Raw genomic sequence first — 13,707 nt, 5'->3', positions numbered from 1 at the left:
CACATCTACTTTGTTCAACCAGACATGAAACTACACAGACCTTAATCTCCGTATGGTTAGTTAACTCAATTCAATCGAGAGGTGAGGTTTGGGAAGGAGGGGATGGGAAGAAAAGTTGCTCAATTCTCACTCTTTTCCTCTGAAAAGAGGAAACTTAGATCTGGTTTAGACCTGGGTATTTAAGTTGGGGGTCCCCCCACCGGGGTAAATAAAGTTTTCTTTTCGTTGTTTTTTGTTTTTTAAACTAAACAGGAATGAGGAGAAGCGTAGGTAAGAACTTTCAAAACTATAAGACAGACACTTCCCTGGTGGCGCAGTGGTTAAGAATCCTCCTGCCAATGCAGGGGACACAGGTTTGATCCCTGGTCCGGGAAGATCCCACATGCCAGGAGCAACGAAGCCCGTGCGCCACAACTACTGAGCCCACGTGCCACAACTACTGAAGTCTGCGCGCCTAGAGCCTGTGCTCTGCAACAAGAGAAGCCACCGCAATGGGAAGCCCGCGCACCGCAATGAAGAGTAGACCCCGCTCACTGCAACTAGAGAAAGCCCGCGCGCAGCAATGAAGACCCAATGCAGCCAAAAAAAACCCCACAAAGTTAACAAAACAAAACAAAAAACTATAAAGCATCCCCCATCATATTTTTAAACAGCTCAAAGCTCATTTTGGTGCAATGACTTTACTGTTTACTTTAAATCTAGCTGAAGAACAACTGCTTCACAGTCAATTCTGGGAATAAAATACGATGCTGAAATCTTGCAAGACTGACATATGGTGCACATAGATGAGAGGATTAGTTAATTTAAAATAACATCTCCCTGGAATGATAACATTCTCATTGTGAAACACTTGGAAAATTCTGAGAAGCTTGAAGAAAAACAATACCCATAACCCCATCAATCAGAGATGACCATTATTAACAACTTGGTAGAGTTCTTTTCCTTGCCATCTGTTTCCTAGGCATATACGAAACAAAACTGGGAAACTCTGTATACAATTTAAAATCATGCTTTCTTCATTTTACACATAATAAGCATCTCTGTTCTTCCAAAACATGTTTTCTAATAGCTGCATAGTAATTCATCATATGACTGTATGATACTCTCTTATTATTGGGCATTTAAAATGCTATGTTGGGGACTTCCCTGGTGGCGCAGTTGTTAAGAATCTGCCTGCCAATGCAAGGGACACGGGTTCAAGCCCTGGTCCGGGAAGATCCCACATGCTGCGGAGCAACAAAGTCTGTGTGCCACAACTACTGAGTCTGCGCTCTAGAGCCTGTGAGCCACAACTACTTAAGTCCACATGCCTAGAGCCAGTGCTCTGTAACAAAGAGAAGCCACTGCAATGAGAAGCCCATGCACCGCAACGAAGAGTAGCCCCCGCTCGCTGCAACTAGAGAAAGCCCGGGCGCAGCAACGAAGACCCAACACAGCCAAAAATAAATAAGTAAATAAATAAATAAATGTTTTTTTTTAAATGCTATGATTTTTTTTTCTTTTTCTTTTTAAATATTTATTTATTTATTTTCTTATTTGGTTGTGCCGGGTCTTAGTTGCGGCAGGTGGGTTCCTTAGTTGTGGCATGCATGTGGGATCTAGTTAGTTGCCTGACCGGGATTGAACCTGGGCCCCCTGCATTGGGAGCACGGAGTCTTAACCACTGCACCACCAGGGAAGTCCCGCTATGCTTTTTTTTTTTTTTTTTTTTTGCGGTACACGGGCCTCTCACTGTTGTGGCCTCTCCCGTTGCGGAGCACAGGCTCCGGACGCGCAGGCTCAGCGGCCATGGCTCACGGGCCCAGCCACTCCGCGGCATGTGGGATCTTCCCGGACCGGGGCGCGAACCCGTGTCCCCTGCATGGGCAGGCGGACTCTCAACCACTGCGCCACCAGAGAAGCCCCCGCTATGCTTTTTAAAAAAATTGTTTCATTTTTGGAATAAGTAATATGTGTACATTAATCCTAAATTCAAAGATACCAAGGGGCACACGGTAAAAAAGAAGTCTCTCTCATCCCTATCATCTAGCCACTCATTTCCCTCCCTGGATGTAACCATTGTTACCAGCTTCTTGTGTGTCATTCCAGAATACTAACAGATATGGATGTACTCTTTTTTTTTTTCTTTCCAAAATGGTAGGACAACTCTGCACTTTTGCTTTTTTCACTGATGATATATTGTGGAGATGGTTGCAACCGGTCCCCTATTAGCAGACACTTCCATTGTTTCCAACATTTTGCTACTACAAACTATGCTGCAATATCCTTACACAGACATAATTTTTGCATGTGTTGAAGTATGCCCATCAGACAAATTCCAAGAAGTGGAACTGCTGGGGCAAAGGGAATCTTTATTTAAAAATTGAATGCTACAAATTGTTCTCCGTCATGGTTGCATCAATTTTTCTACCAACAATATATGAAAGTGCTTGTTTCCCCACACCTCCACCAATATAAAATAGTATCATTAAAAAATATGACTCAACCCATCTGAGTCATGAAAGATGGTATGATAATGAGGCTAAACATTTTACATATTTTAGAAATATCTGCTTTTCTTTCTGTAAACTACTTGTTCGCTTCCTTTGCTCATTTTTCTGCTGGGTTGTTTTTTTTTTCTTAATGTAGATTTATAGTAGTTCTTTAAAAAATAAGGAAATTAGCTCTTTGCTGGCCATATGTTTTTCTCCCTGTGTACTTGGGCCCCCGGCAGTGAAAGTGCAGAGTCCTAATCACTGGACCACCAGGGAATTCCCTCCTTTGAGTACTTTAATGGTTTCCTTTAATTTCATATCAATCTTTTATCCTTCTAGAATTTTTTTCCAGATAGCTGCCCAATTGTCTCAACACCATTCATTGAATAATTCATATATCCTACTGCATTCATTTTCTTAATCTTAAAAACTAAAGTTACCATGTTACATGTATGTGAATGCAAAGTAACAGGTAATTTCTGGTCGTACTAGACTATGAAAAGAATCAACAAAATGACTATCAGTTTTATATCTTAAATAATATACTTTAATACACCATGGAATTGCTTGTAAGAAAATAATGGTCAGCTCCTTTCCCAACCTCACCCCTGGGAGCACATCTGCCCACTCTGAAGACTTTTAGTCTCATATTCTTTTGTAATTATTGCATGAGCACCTTATTTTAAGCTTTTCTATTTATGAATGGCCTGCACTCTACAGTTTGGGATTTTACTGTAGTTCTGTGCTGTGCAATATAAGATTATTCTGCTGATGAACCATTACGTACATGTGTATTTGTTTACCCAGCTAGTTAATACTATTTTGTGGACACTTAGTAGTGTCTTACACTTTTTCCCGCTCTTGAGCACTAAACGCAGAGTCAGACACAAAGGAGATGAGGGTTAATTCAAACTGTACAGACTAATCATACTGAGCATCTCATCTACTTCTTGGTTTTGTGTACGTGCTGTTTTTTCCCTCAAGTTTCAGCGTTTTGTCTTTACAAGATGCCATACACTGCTTCTTTGTCTTTACCTGTGCACAACGACAAAGGCTTCGGGGATCCAGGAAAGAAAAGATATATAAAGATAACACCCTTGGAAGCTTGGTAGTAAAATCCAGAGCTTCTGCTGGAATTTTTTCCTGAAGCTTTCGACAGCAGAACTTTTGCTGTGACAGGGAGCAGCGTTCTAACAGCCCTGTCAGGATTCTTCTCCTTTGAGAGTCTGTCCATTTGTCAAACTGGGGGAAAAAAAAAAAAAGGAAAAGAAAATTTAAAAAGCTCCAGGTTTAGTCTGACACCAGAGATGCATTGTAAAAAGAAGAGATAAGAATGGCATAGAAAGTGAGTTTAGTAATTTATTCCTAATGAATAGCATGTATTTCTTTCCCTAGCTAGTAAATTCCACGTTTTACCATTTATCTGCCCTTTCTCATGTTTGCGTGGGTGAGCCCATGCAAGACTGGGGTGTGGACACAGAAGTGCACTTGACCTCAAAACTTGGAGTTACATAAAAACAGTAAGTTGAGAGCTGGCCGTATTCATAAACTGAGAATATATATACTTATAAAATACAGATCTTCCTCAACTTCTGATGGGGTTACGTGCCGATACACTCATCATAAGTTGAAAATATCATAAGTCGAAAATGCATTTAATACACCTAACCTACCAAACATCCTAGCTTAGCCCAGCCTACCTTAAACGTGCTCAGAACACTTCCATGAGCCTACAGTTGGGCAAAATCATCTAACACAAAGCCTACTTTGTAATAAAGTGTTGACTATCTCATGTAATTTATTGAATACTAGACTGAACGTGAAAAACAGAATGGTTGTCTGGGTACAGAAGGTTGTGAGTGTATTCGCTGTGTATCCTCATGATCGCGTGGCTGACTGGGAACTGTGGCTTGCTGGTTGCCCAGCATCATAAAAGAATATCCTACTGCACACAGCTAGCCTGAAAAAACCCCCCCAAATTTACAATTTTAAATATGGTTTCTGCCGAATGTCTATCATTTTTGCACCATGATAAAGCCGAAAATAGTCTAAGTTGAATCACCCTAAGTCGGGACCGTCTGTACAACCTCAAGAGAAGACACTTGGGCAGCCTCTCTCCCCCAACAGTTTCTCTATTAACTCGTTAGTGATTAAAACTCCAGGATGAGAAACGAACCTTTGTGTTCACAATCGGAGATAAGGTATAGCAAGCAAATATCCCTGAGAAGGGGAATATACAGGGTTAACGTTCTACTAATATGTAAATGATTGATATGATTGCAAAGGAAAAGGTGATAGGGGGACCTGGGAAAAAAGTACCAGAGATAGGAAGGAGATGCCAAAGCCATGTGGGGCATGCCAAACAAGAGCTTTGGTTACGTCACAATTTTCCTCAGAGATAAGCCCGAACCAGTCCCAAGATCAGTGACTGATCAGAGGTAAGAACTTAAGGGCTGGCCAAAACCAAAAGAAAGCCTCTTAGGGGAACACCTAGCTGCTGAAGGGGCCATTACCAGGGTCTAAATCTCTCTTCTTCTTTAGGCCGTTAGAGAAGAGAAAACAGGGAAGTTTGGGGCTACTTGTATTTTGTATACTATTGCATTTAGCATACAGAGGTTTATTTGTTATTATAAAGTAATCAGAATTTTATAATAAACTTTAGTTGTAATCATAAAATACACTGACCACCTAAAAGGCATATAAAGTAAAAATGTATTTTTGATAAGCCTTATGACAAGTCAACTTCGTTATAATCATAGGATGTATCTTTTTAATTAGTAGGAATACTTCTTGATTAAAAGTATTCACTGTTACAGATCTATTCAGTGACCCATGAATCTCACTTTGGAGACTATAATTCATGCGCAGGGGGTGGGGTTGGGGGGATGGGGAATCCTAAAATGAAAAAAAAAAACCCCAAAACCTTAACTTACAAATACATGAATAAAATATATTCACGTGTGAGTGTTCCCAGATTTCTTCTATGTTTGTTTCTGCACAGTCCATATTTTCAACTCCCATAAAATGAGACTTCTTTCCTTTGGGGTTGGATTATTAGAATGAATATAGAGAAGCTGGGCCAGAATGGCCAGGGCCAGGGGAGGGGTCAGGCCCAAGAAGCTGCTTTGATCTATAAAATAAAGAGCCAACGGGGAGGCATACGGAGATAGAAGAGCTGCAGGGTTTGTAGGGAGTTTGAGGGGTTCAGACTGTAATTGCCTCTGCAGCAGTTATAGAGTGTGAGAGAATTAGGGAATGAAGGAAGCAGATGTGGGAAGTATTGTTATGAGTTTTGAATTGGATCCCCTGTGATTTTTCTTTGAGAGACCAAATGAATATTGGTATTCATTTTTAAAATTACTTTTGGGCAGTGCTATGTGGCTCTGTAGAAACTGAGCTACGTGGGGACCCAGGATGATTATGCTTACAAAATAATTTTTATGGGATATTATTAGCACTGCAAGAAATCAGAAATAACCCCAAATGCCTAACAAGAGTGGATCAGCTCAGCAAACTAATATATCAGCATGATAAGAGAAAGTATGGCATTACGGATGGATGGTGGATTTGGGAATGAGGCCATTTGAGTCTCACTAACAACCTCTTAATTTCTTCATTTACACATTAAGAATAATTATATCTAAATTGCAGGATTGTCAAGAGGATTAAATAAAATATGTATAAAATTCCTAATATGGTGCATGATTCGTAGTCATGGCAGTTAATATTATAAAGTATCACAGTGATGTTAAAAATAATAAGCATGTGGGGTAAATCAATGTAAAAGGAATAGATATGCAAACAATTAAATTACAAAGCATAAAATTACCAGGTTTGTACATTGACAAGGACGGGAAGTACATTTCGAATGACTGAGGTTAGCTCAATTACTTTCCTGGATGCCCACAAAAAGAGAATGAGCTCAGATTGAAGAACAAGTGATTTAGAATGAATATAAAAGAACATTAGGATTATAAAATGCTGAAGAAATCTATAAAAGAAAACATTAAAACATTTTCCTCTAGAGATTAAAAAGATCATTACATTGGTTCCTCATTTATTTCCCTGATTACAACAAAGATAATTTATATTTGGCTTTGATTGGTGTTCTTTGCCTTGAGGGATTTTCCTTTCTAATTGTGTTTATTTAGGCTAAAAGAAAACTCATTTGCATTCCTTGAACTCCCACCAATTGAAGGTGGGTAGATGACTCAGAAGAATGCTGAACAGTTGGGGAAAATCCCTTTGGAATTTAAAAGGTGCTAGGAATAATCCAAAAAGTAAATAATCCGTGGAAGAGTTAACTGTACAGGAATTTGGTAATCTCCCAGTATCTCTTTTTTTAATTTTAATTTTTTAACTGAAGCATAGTTGATTTACAATGGTTTAGGTGTATAGCAAAGTGATTGTTTTTTATATCTATATCTATATATAGATATATAGATAGATTCTTTTTCAGATTCTTTTTCCATTATAGGTTATTACAAGATATTGAATATAGTTCCCTGTGCCTTACAGTAGGTCCTTGTTGTTTACCTATTTTACATATGGTAGTGTGTAGCCATCCCAACATCTCTTGCATCACCTCTCAAGAAAAAAGAGCCATAACATTGTAGCCAGGGATCTAATGTGTGAGACTGGGGAGCAGCTAGGGTCACTTTCCTATCCTGGTAGGTACCTCACTTCACAGTTAGTTCCTTTTTAATGTTATATATTATATGACACTATGCTATATTATATTATGCTGTACTATCTTATATCATATTATATTTTATAATTATTTTTAATGCCTTTTTATAGGGCTTTCTTGACAATAGAATTGTGAAAATCCTATTTTCAGAGTAGGTGTTACAACGATTCTTGCTGCACTTTCAGGAAGTGAGGACAGTGGCTAGAGTGTCAGTGCCACTCATCTTACACTGAATAGCAAGGAAAGTTCCCGGGGAGTGAGGGGCAAGATGAAGACAGAGGCCTGTTATTTTTTGCTTACTGGTTATATTATCTCAATCTGCTTGAGTTTCTGAATCTTATTATCAAACACTTAATTTCACAATAAAAACATGAATACATTATTGTTTTAAAAGTTTCAGATAGGTACTTGCAGAATTAAACATGAAAATCCTCTTTATTCCTTCCCATCAAATCTCACTCCATTCCCCAGTAATAACCACTGTTTACAGTTTGATGTTCATGCAATTCTACGCATTTACGTATACATACAGTCATCAATAGGGAAGCAGTTGAAACAACAAGGTCCTATTGTATAGCACAGGGGACCATATTCAATACCCTGTGATAAACCATAATGGAAAAGAAAATATATATATGTATAACTGAATCACTTTGCTGTACAGCAGATTAATACAACATTGTAAATCAACTATACGTCAATAAAATTAAAAAAAAATAGAGGGGCTTCTCTGGTGGCGCAGTGGTTAAGAATCTGCCTGCCAATGCAGGGGACATGGGTTTGAACCCTGGTCCGGGAACATCCCACATGCTGCGGAGCAACTAAGCCCATGCACCACAACTACTGAGCCTGCGCTCTAGAGCCTGTGAGCCATAACTACTGGGACTGCATGCCACAACTACTGAGGCCTGCGCGCCTAGAGCCCGTGCTCTGCAACAAGAGAAGCCACCGCGATGAGAAGCCCACGCACTGCAACGAAGAGTAGCCCCCGCTCACCACAACTAGAGAAAGCCCATGCGCAGCAGTGAAGACCCAAAGCAGCCAAAAATAAATAATTAAATAAATAAATTTATTAAAAAAAATAGGGAAGCAGTTAAATAAATTAGAGTATACCCACCCCATGGAATACTACACAACAGTTTTAAAAACAAACAAAATATAGCCATAAACGTCCAGATATGCAATGAACTTCAGAGCATGATATTTTCTCCAGTCATTCATAGAAGTACACATATGCCATGATCTATTTATTCAATATACTACTGATACCATTTAGGTTGTTTCCAAAACACACACACACACACACACACACGTGCCTACACACACTGCAATATTCTTGTGCACGTTTTTTCATGTCCTATGTCTATATTTCTCTAGTCCAGATAAACAGAAGTGGAATTATAGGTTCAAAGATTCTGCATTTAAAATTTTAATAGATCCTGTCAAATTGTCTTTAAAAAGTCTTTATTATTTTACATTCCCTCTAATTGTGTTTTAAGCATATCCTACTACTCCCCAGTGAATGCTTACTTACGCTGGATATTATTTATCTCTTCAATTTTTGCCCCATAGACCAAGAGAGGGGTTGGGAATCTCATTATTTTAATTTGCATTTCTCTAATTTTAGTAAAAAGAACATAGTTTCCATGTTTATTGGCCACATATATTTTTGTGTATTTCTCATTCTTCTATTGGCCCATTATTCTGTAGGGGTATTTGTATTTTTCTTATTGATTTGTAGTAACTTTATATATCTCAGCTATTAATCTTTTTTCAATTTTTTTATTGACGTATAGTTGATTTACAATATCGTGCCAATCTCTGCTGTACAGCAAAGTGACTCAGTTATAGACATATATACATTCTTTTTCAATATTCTTTTCCATTATGGTTTATCACAGGATACTGTGTATCGTTCCCTGTGCTATACATTAGGACCTTGTGGTTTATCCATTCTAAATGTAATAGTTTGCATCTACCAACCCCAAACTCCTAGTCCGTCCCTCTCCCTGCCACCTCCCCCCTTGGCCACCACAAGTCTGTTCTCTATGTCTATGAGTCTGTTTCTGTTTTGTAGATAGGTTCATTTGTGCCATATGTTAGATTCCACATATAAGTGATATCATACGGTATTTGTCTTTCTCTTTCTGACTTACTTCACTTAGTATGATGATCTCTAGTTGCATCCAAGTTGCTGCAAGTGGCATTATTTCATTCTTTCTTACGGCTGAGTAGTATTCCATTGTATATATGCACCACATCATCTTTATCCATTCATCAGATATTAATCTTTATCAAGCAACTTGCAAAATATTTTCCTGTTTCTCTTTTGAATTTTAACTCTGATTATGGTTGTTTCCAGCAAGTTAAAAGTGATGCCATCTACTTTAATCAAATTCTTTATAACATTACAATTATTTCTAACAACATAGCAGAAGCTGAGAAAAAGTCTGAAATACTATCTTTTCAACTGAAATACTTCCGCTGGTGTTTTCTGTCCATTGGGAAGTAGTTGCCTTTTCTAACAGGGATTGAAGGGCAGAGAAGATTTAAGAGAACACGGATTAAGTAATAGCATGGAACAGCAAAGTTGAAGAGCTTTTTTTCAGTTTCTCTTAATCATTTTGTTTGTAACTGTACAGAACATCAGACATTTGCCATGTGCAAATGTATGAACAAAAATGACATTCTATGGCTAAATATAAAATACTTTTGAATTGTTTATCATTGAATAGGTCTCATATTAAATCTTGCCTCTTACTATCCAGATTGTTTTAAAAAATGACTTTATTTCTAATACTAGATGGACTTTTAAAACCAATACTTAGTCCCTACAATGAATATCCCAAGTAATGTTATGTTTAAATCGACATCCTTATTTCTCCTTTCTTTTTTTGGAAAATGCATTTCTTATGTTATCAATCTCTTAATGTTGTTTGTAAAGTACACAAACAAAAACCCTAAAAACTAAAATGGAGAGAGAAAACGGAATTAAAGTAAATTGGAGGGACTTTCCTGGCGGTCTAGAGGTTAAGACTCTGCACTTCCATTGCAGGGGGCATGGCTTTGATCCCTGGTCATGGACCTAAGATCCCGCATGCCACAGGGCGAGGCAAAATAAAATAAAATAAAATAAAATAAATTGGAAATATCCCCTTGAAACTTAACTGATGTAGCTTTCATGGGGGTATAAAGATTACTATGTGATCTAGTGAATTTAAGGAATAAGTTTGTTGTTAGGCAAAAGAGAAAAACCAGTGAGTATCATTTAGAAAATATTTATTAAATGTCTGATAGCATCAAGGAATGTATAACAAGGAGTATGATAGAACCATGCCTACCCCCTGTAGTTCAGCCAATTGCAGTAGATAGATAATTAGTGATCTTTGCAAATATATGTTTCTATTAGTTATGGTAAAAGAAAAGAATAAACAGGACCTTTTAAAAAGTTTGAAGACCTTGAACTTCATCCAGGGTGATATTGAAAATATTTAACAACTGGCAATGCTAACAGCCAATCAAAACAGACAGTAGCTGGTCAGCCACACCACTGAGTACTGGCTGAACATTAGCCCTGGTTATATTAATTTAGGGATTTCCACTAGTAGTAAGTGGAATGACTGCAAATACAGTCATTCTAAATAAATGTCTTTTTTAAGTTTCTGGTAACAGATGCAAAGTTAGTTTAAAAACATAAATAGAATATGAGAAAAACTTAGCTAGACTGCAGTATTTTAAAATTAATTTTTAGTGAATTTATTTTAGAGAATATATATATATATATATATATATATATATATATTTTTTTTTTTTTTTTTGGCCCACACCGTGCGGCATGTTGGATATTAGTTCCCTGACCAGGGATTGAACCCATGTCCCCTGCATTAGAAGCACGGAGTCTTAACCGCTGCACTGCCAGGGAAGTCCCTTTAGTGAATTTATTTTATAAAATTTTAGTACTATTTTGAATAGGTAATACATTCACACGATTAAAAACATTCACACGGTTAAAACTTCAGAAGGTCCAAAAGACTATTCACCTAAAAGTGCAAGTTTTTGCATAGCCGTGTTTTCAGTTCTCTTAAGTGAAGAGACTATCAGGTGAGACTGCAGAGGAATTTGAGGAGGAGTACGCATTGCTCAGAGATGGGGACTTTGATCATGATGGACAATAGTCACTGAGACTGTGTTTCCTTTGAGGAAGAGTGTGAAAGTCTTTGTGCTAAGGACAGTCATATCTTGTTAGGTAAAAGCATGTTGTTACAGTGTTCCTTTGGAAGTTTAAGTATATGTAGAGGGGTGTATATGGAAGCTAAGGAGTTAAGTGGGGGAGCTGTGCTGGTTTCTAAGCTATCCTCTCTCAGATCCAAACCCACCCCATATTCTGTGAATATGGAAGGCTAGGGCTCCACAAACCAAATTTCTCCTTTGACGGCGGGCTCCCTGTTAAATACTGCCAATGGGGAGGGGTCACTAGAGGGAAACTGAGGGAGAAGAACCTCACTCCTTTCTGTTTCCTTGCTGTTCCTGGCACTTATCACCTTAGCTCTTCACCCTGGCAGTAGCAGTTGATTCCTGAATCCTGTTTTTTCCACACTCCCAGAACCATCATGCTTCCTCAGATATATCAGAATCAGCTGGCCATGATATCCTCTATTTTATTCTGTAGACGTCCCCTACAGGGATGGTCCCAGCTCCAGAGTCCTTTCCCTGGGCTCCTGAGGTATCAGTGAAGCTGGTGGTAGCTACTTCCTGCATCTCTAGCTCCACGGTACCTCAGTGTTCCCTTTTTGTCTTTTCTGTCTTCTGGTATTTATTTAACCAGTTCTATTTATTAAATTATGTCTGTTAAAATAACCGGCATGATTTCTTTTTTTCTGACTGAACCTTAACTGATACATACAGAAAGTACCAGTCAGACTTCTGAGGGAATGAGCAATCGCTCATTACCTTACGTCCAAACTGAATTCTTTGGGCTCCATGATAACATAACACAATATAGAAGTAAGTATACTTTTTTTGGGGGGGCAGTGTCACCCGGCATGCAAGATCTTAGTTCCCCGACCAGGGATTGAACCCACACCCCCTGCAGTGGAAGCATGGAGTCTTAATCACTGGAAGTCCCACTTTTTAATTTTTTTAAATTATTTTTTTATTGAAGTATAGTTGATTTACAATGTTGTACCAATCTCTGCTTTGCAGTAAAGTGACTCAGTTATACATATATATATCTGTATTCTTTTTTTTTATATTCTTTTCCATTATGGTTTATCCCAGGAGATTGGATATAGTTCCTTGTGCTGTACAGTAGGACCTTGTGGTTTATCCATTCTAAATGTAATAGTTTGCATCTACCAACCCCAAACTCTCAGTCGATCCCTCTCCCTCCCCGCCTCCCCCTTGGCAACCACAAGTCTATTCTCTATGTCTCTGAGTATGTTTCTGTTTTGTAGGTAGATTCATTCGTGCCATACTTTAGATTCCACATATAAGTGATATTATATGGTATTTGTCTTTCCCTTTCTGACTGAGAAGTAAGTATACTTTAAATAGTTACCCATTTTCCAAGCAGAGCTCTTCTTTCTTCAAATACCTATAATAAATTAAAAAAAGAATGGAATGATTTCATATTTCACGGTTCAAAATACCCATTACAAAAAAGACATCATTAAAGTATCAATAAATATTGACAGGCTTTTCATTATATCTACTGAGTATAAAACAGATTTTGTACCTGAAAAGGTACTTTACTTATATTTTTTTAATATTTATTTTATGTATTTATTTGGCTGTACCAGGTCTTAGTTACGGCATACGGGATCTTCGTTGCCGCGTGCAGGACCTTTTCTTTTTTTTTTTTTTTAGTTGCGATATGCGGGATCTAGTTCCCTGGCCAGGGATTGAACCCGGGCCCCTTGCATTGGGAGTGAGGACTCTTAGCCACTGGACCACTGGGGAAATACCTTTACTTATTTTTAACTTGGGCAAAGTTTCTTTTTTCTCAGTTTCTCCATGTGAAATAATTCATCTTGAAGAAGAAATAATTTTTTAAAGGCAAGAAATAAGAAAAGCTGGGAATTCCCTGGCAGTCCAGTGGTTGGAACTTCGTGCTTCCACTGCAGGGGGCACGGGTTCAATCCCTGGCTGGGGACTAAGATCCCACAAGCCACTTGGCATGGCCAAAAAGAAAAAAAAGAAATAAGAATGGAATTGTGAAGTGAAATCATTTTTGGAATTTGAAAGGAGATGAAAAAACTGACAAAGGAAAAACAGGAAAATGGAGAACCTCCCCCAAATATTTCAGCATCAATAGTATAAGAACCTGTGAAATTTATGAGTAAGTGGCTCTGTTTTTATATTTCCATGAGTTCACATATCACGGGGGTGTACATGACTTATATGTTTGTAGGATTAGAAACTTGCATATGTGTGCCTCTGGGCTTACAGCTCAGTGTTTATCTGTATAGGTTTGTCGTTATATACTATTTAGGATAGAAACCATGTCTTAGTCACCTTGCAGTGCAGTGCAGAGTGCTGTACAGG

General features: G+C 38.1%; 1 protein-coding gene across 6 annotated transcripts in view; it reads right to left on the bottom strand.

Annotated features, from left to right (window-relative positions):
* Positions 1-13,707, bottom strand: part of FBXO16 (F-box protein 16) — a 169,399-nt gene that overhangs the window by 142,650 nt on the left and 13,042 nt on the right. For all 6 annotated transcript variants that reach the window (XR_007477732.1, XM_049710717.1, XM_004270706.3 and 3 more), the window contains exons 3-4: positions 12,722-12,757; positions 3,510-3,716 (exon numbers count right to left, since the gene is read on the bottom strand). Coding sequence is in view for 5 of the 6 variants with exons in the window: in XM_049710717.1 (XP_049566674.1) it covers positions 3,510-3,716; positions 12,722-12,757 (243 nt within the window). In the remaining variant the exon portion in view is untranslated. The remainder of the gene's footprint in view (positions 1-3,509; positions 3,717-12,721; positions 12,758-13,707) is intronic.

The sequence above is a fragment of the Orcinus orca genome, chromosome 6 (assembly GCF_937001465.1).
Source record: "Orcinus orca chromosome 6, mOrcOrc1.1, whole genome shotgun sequence".
Lineage (NCBI taxonomy): Eukaryota > Metazoa > Chordata > Mammalia > Artiodactyla > Delphinidae > Orcinus > Orcinus orca.
The sequence above is the reverse complement of the archived record's forward strand: the minus strand, read 5'-3'. Positions and strand labels throughout refer to the sequence as shown.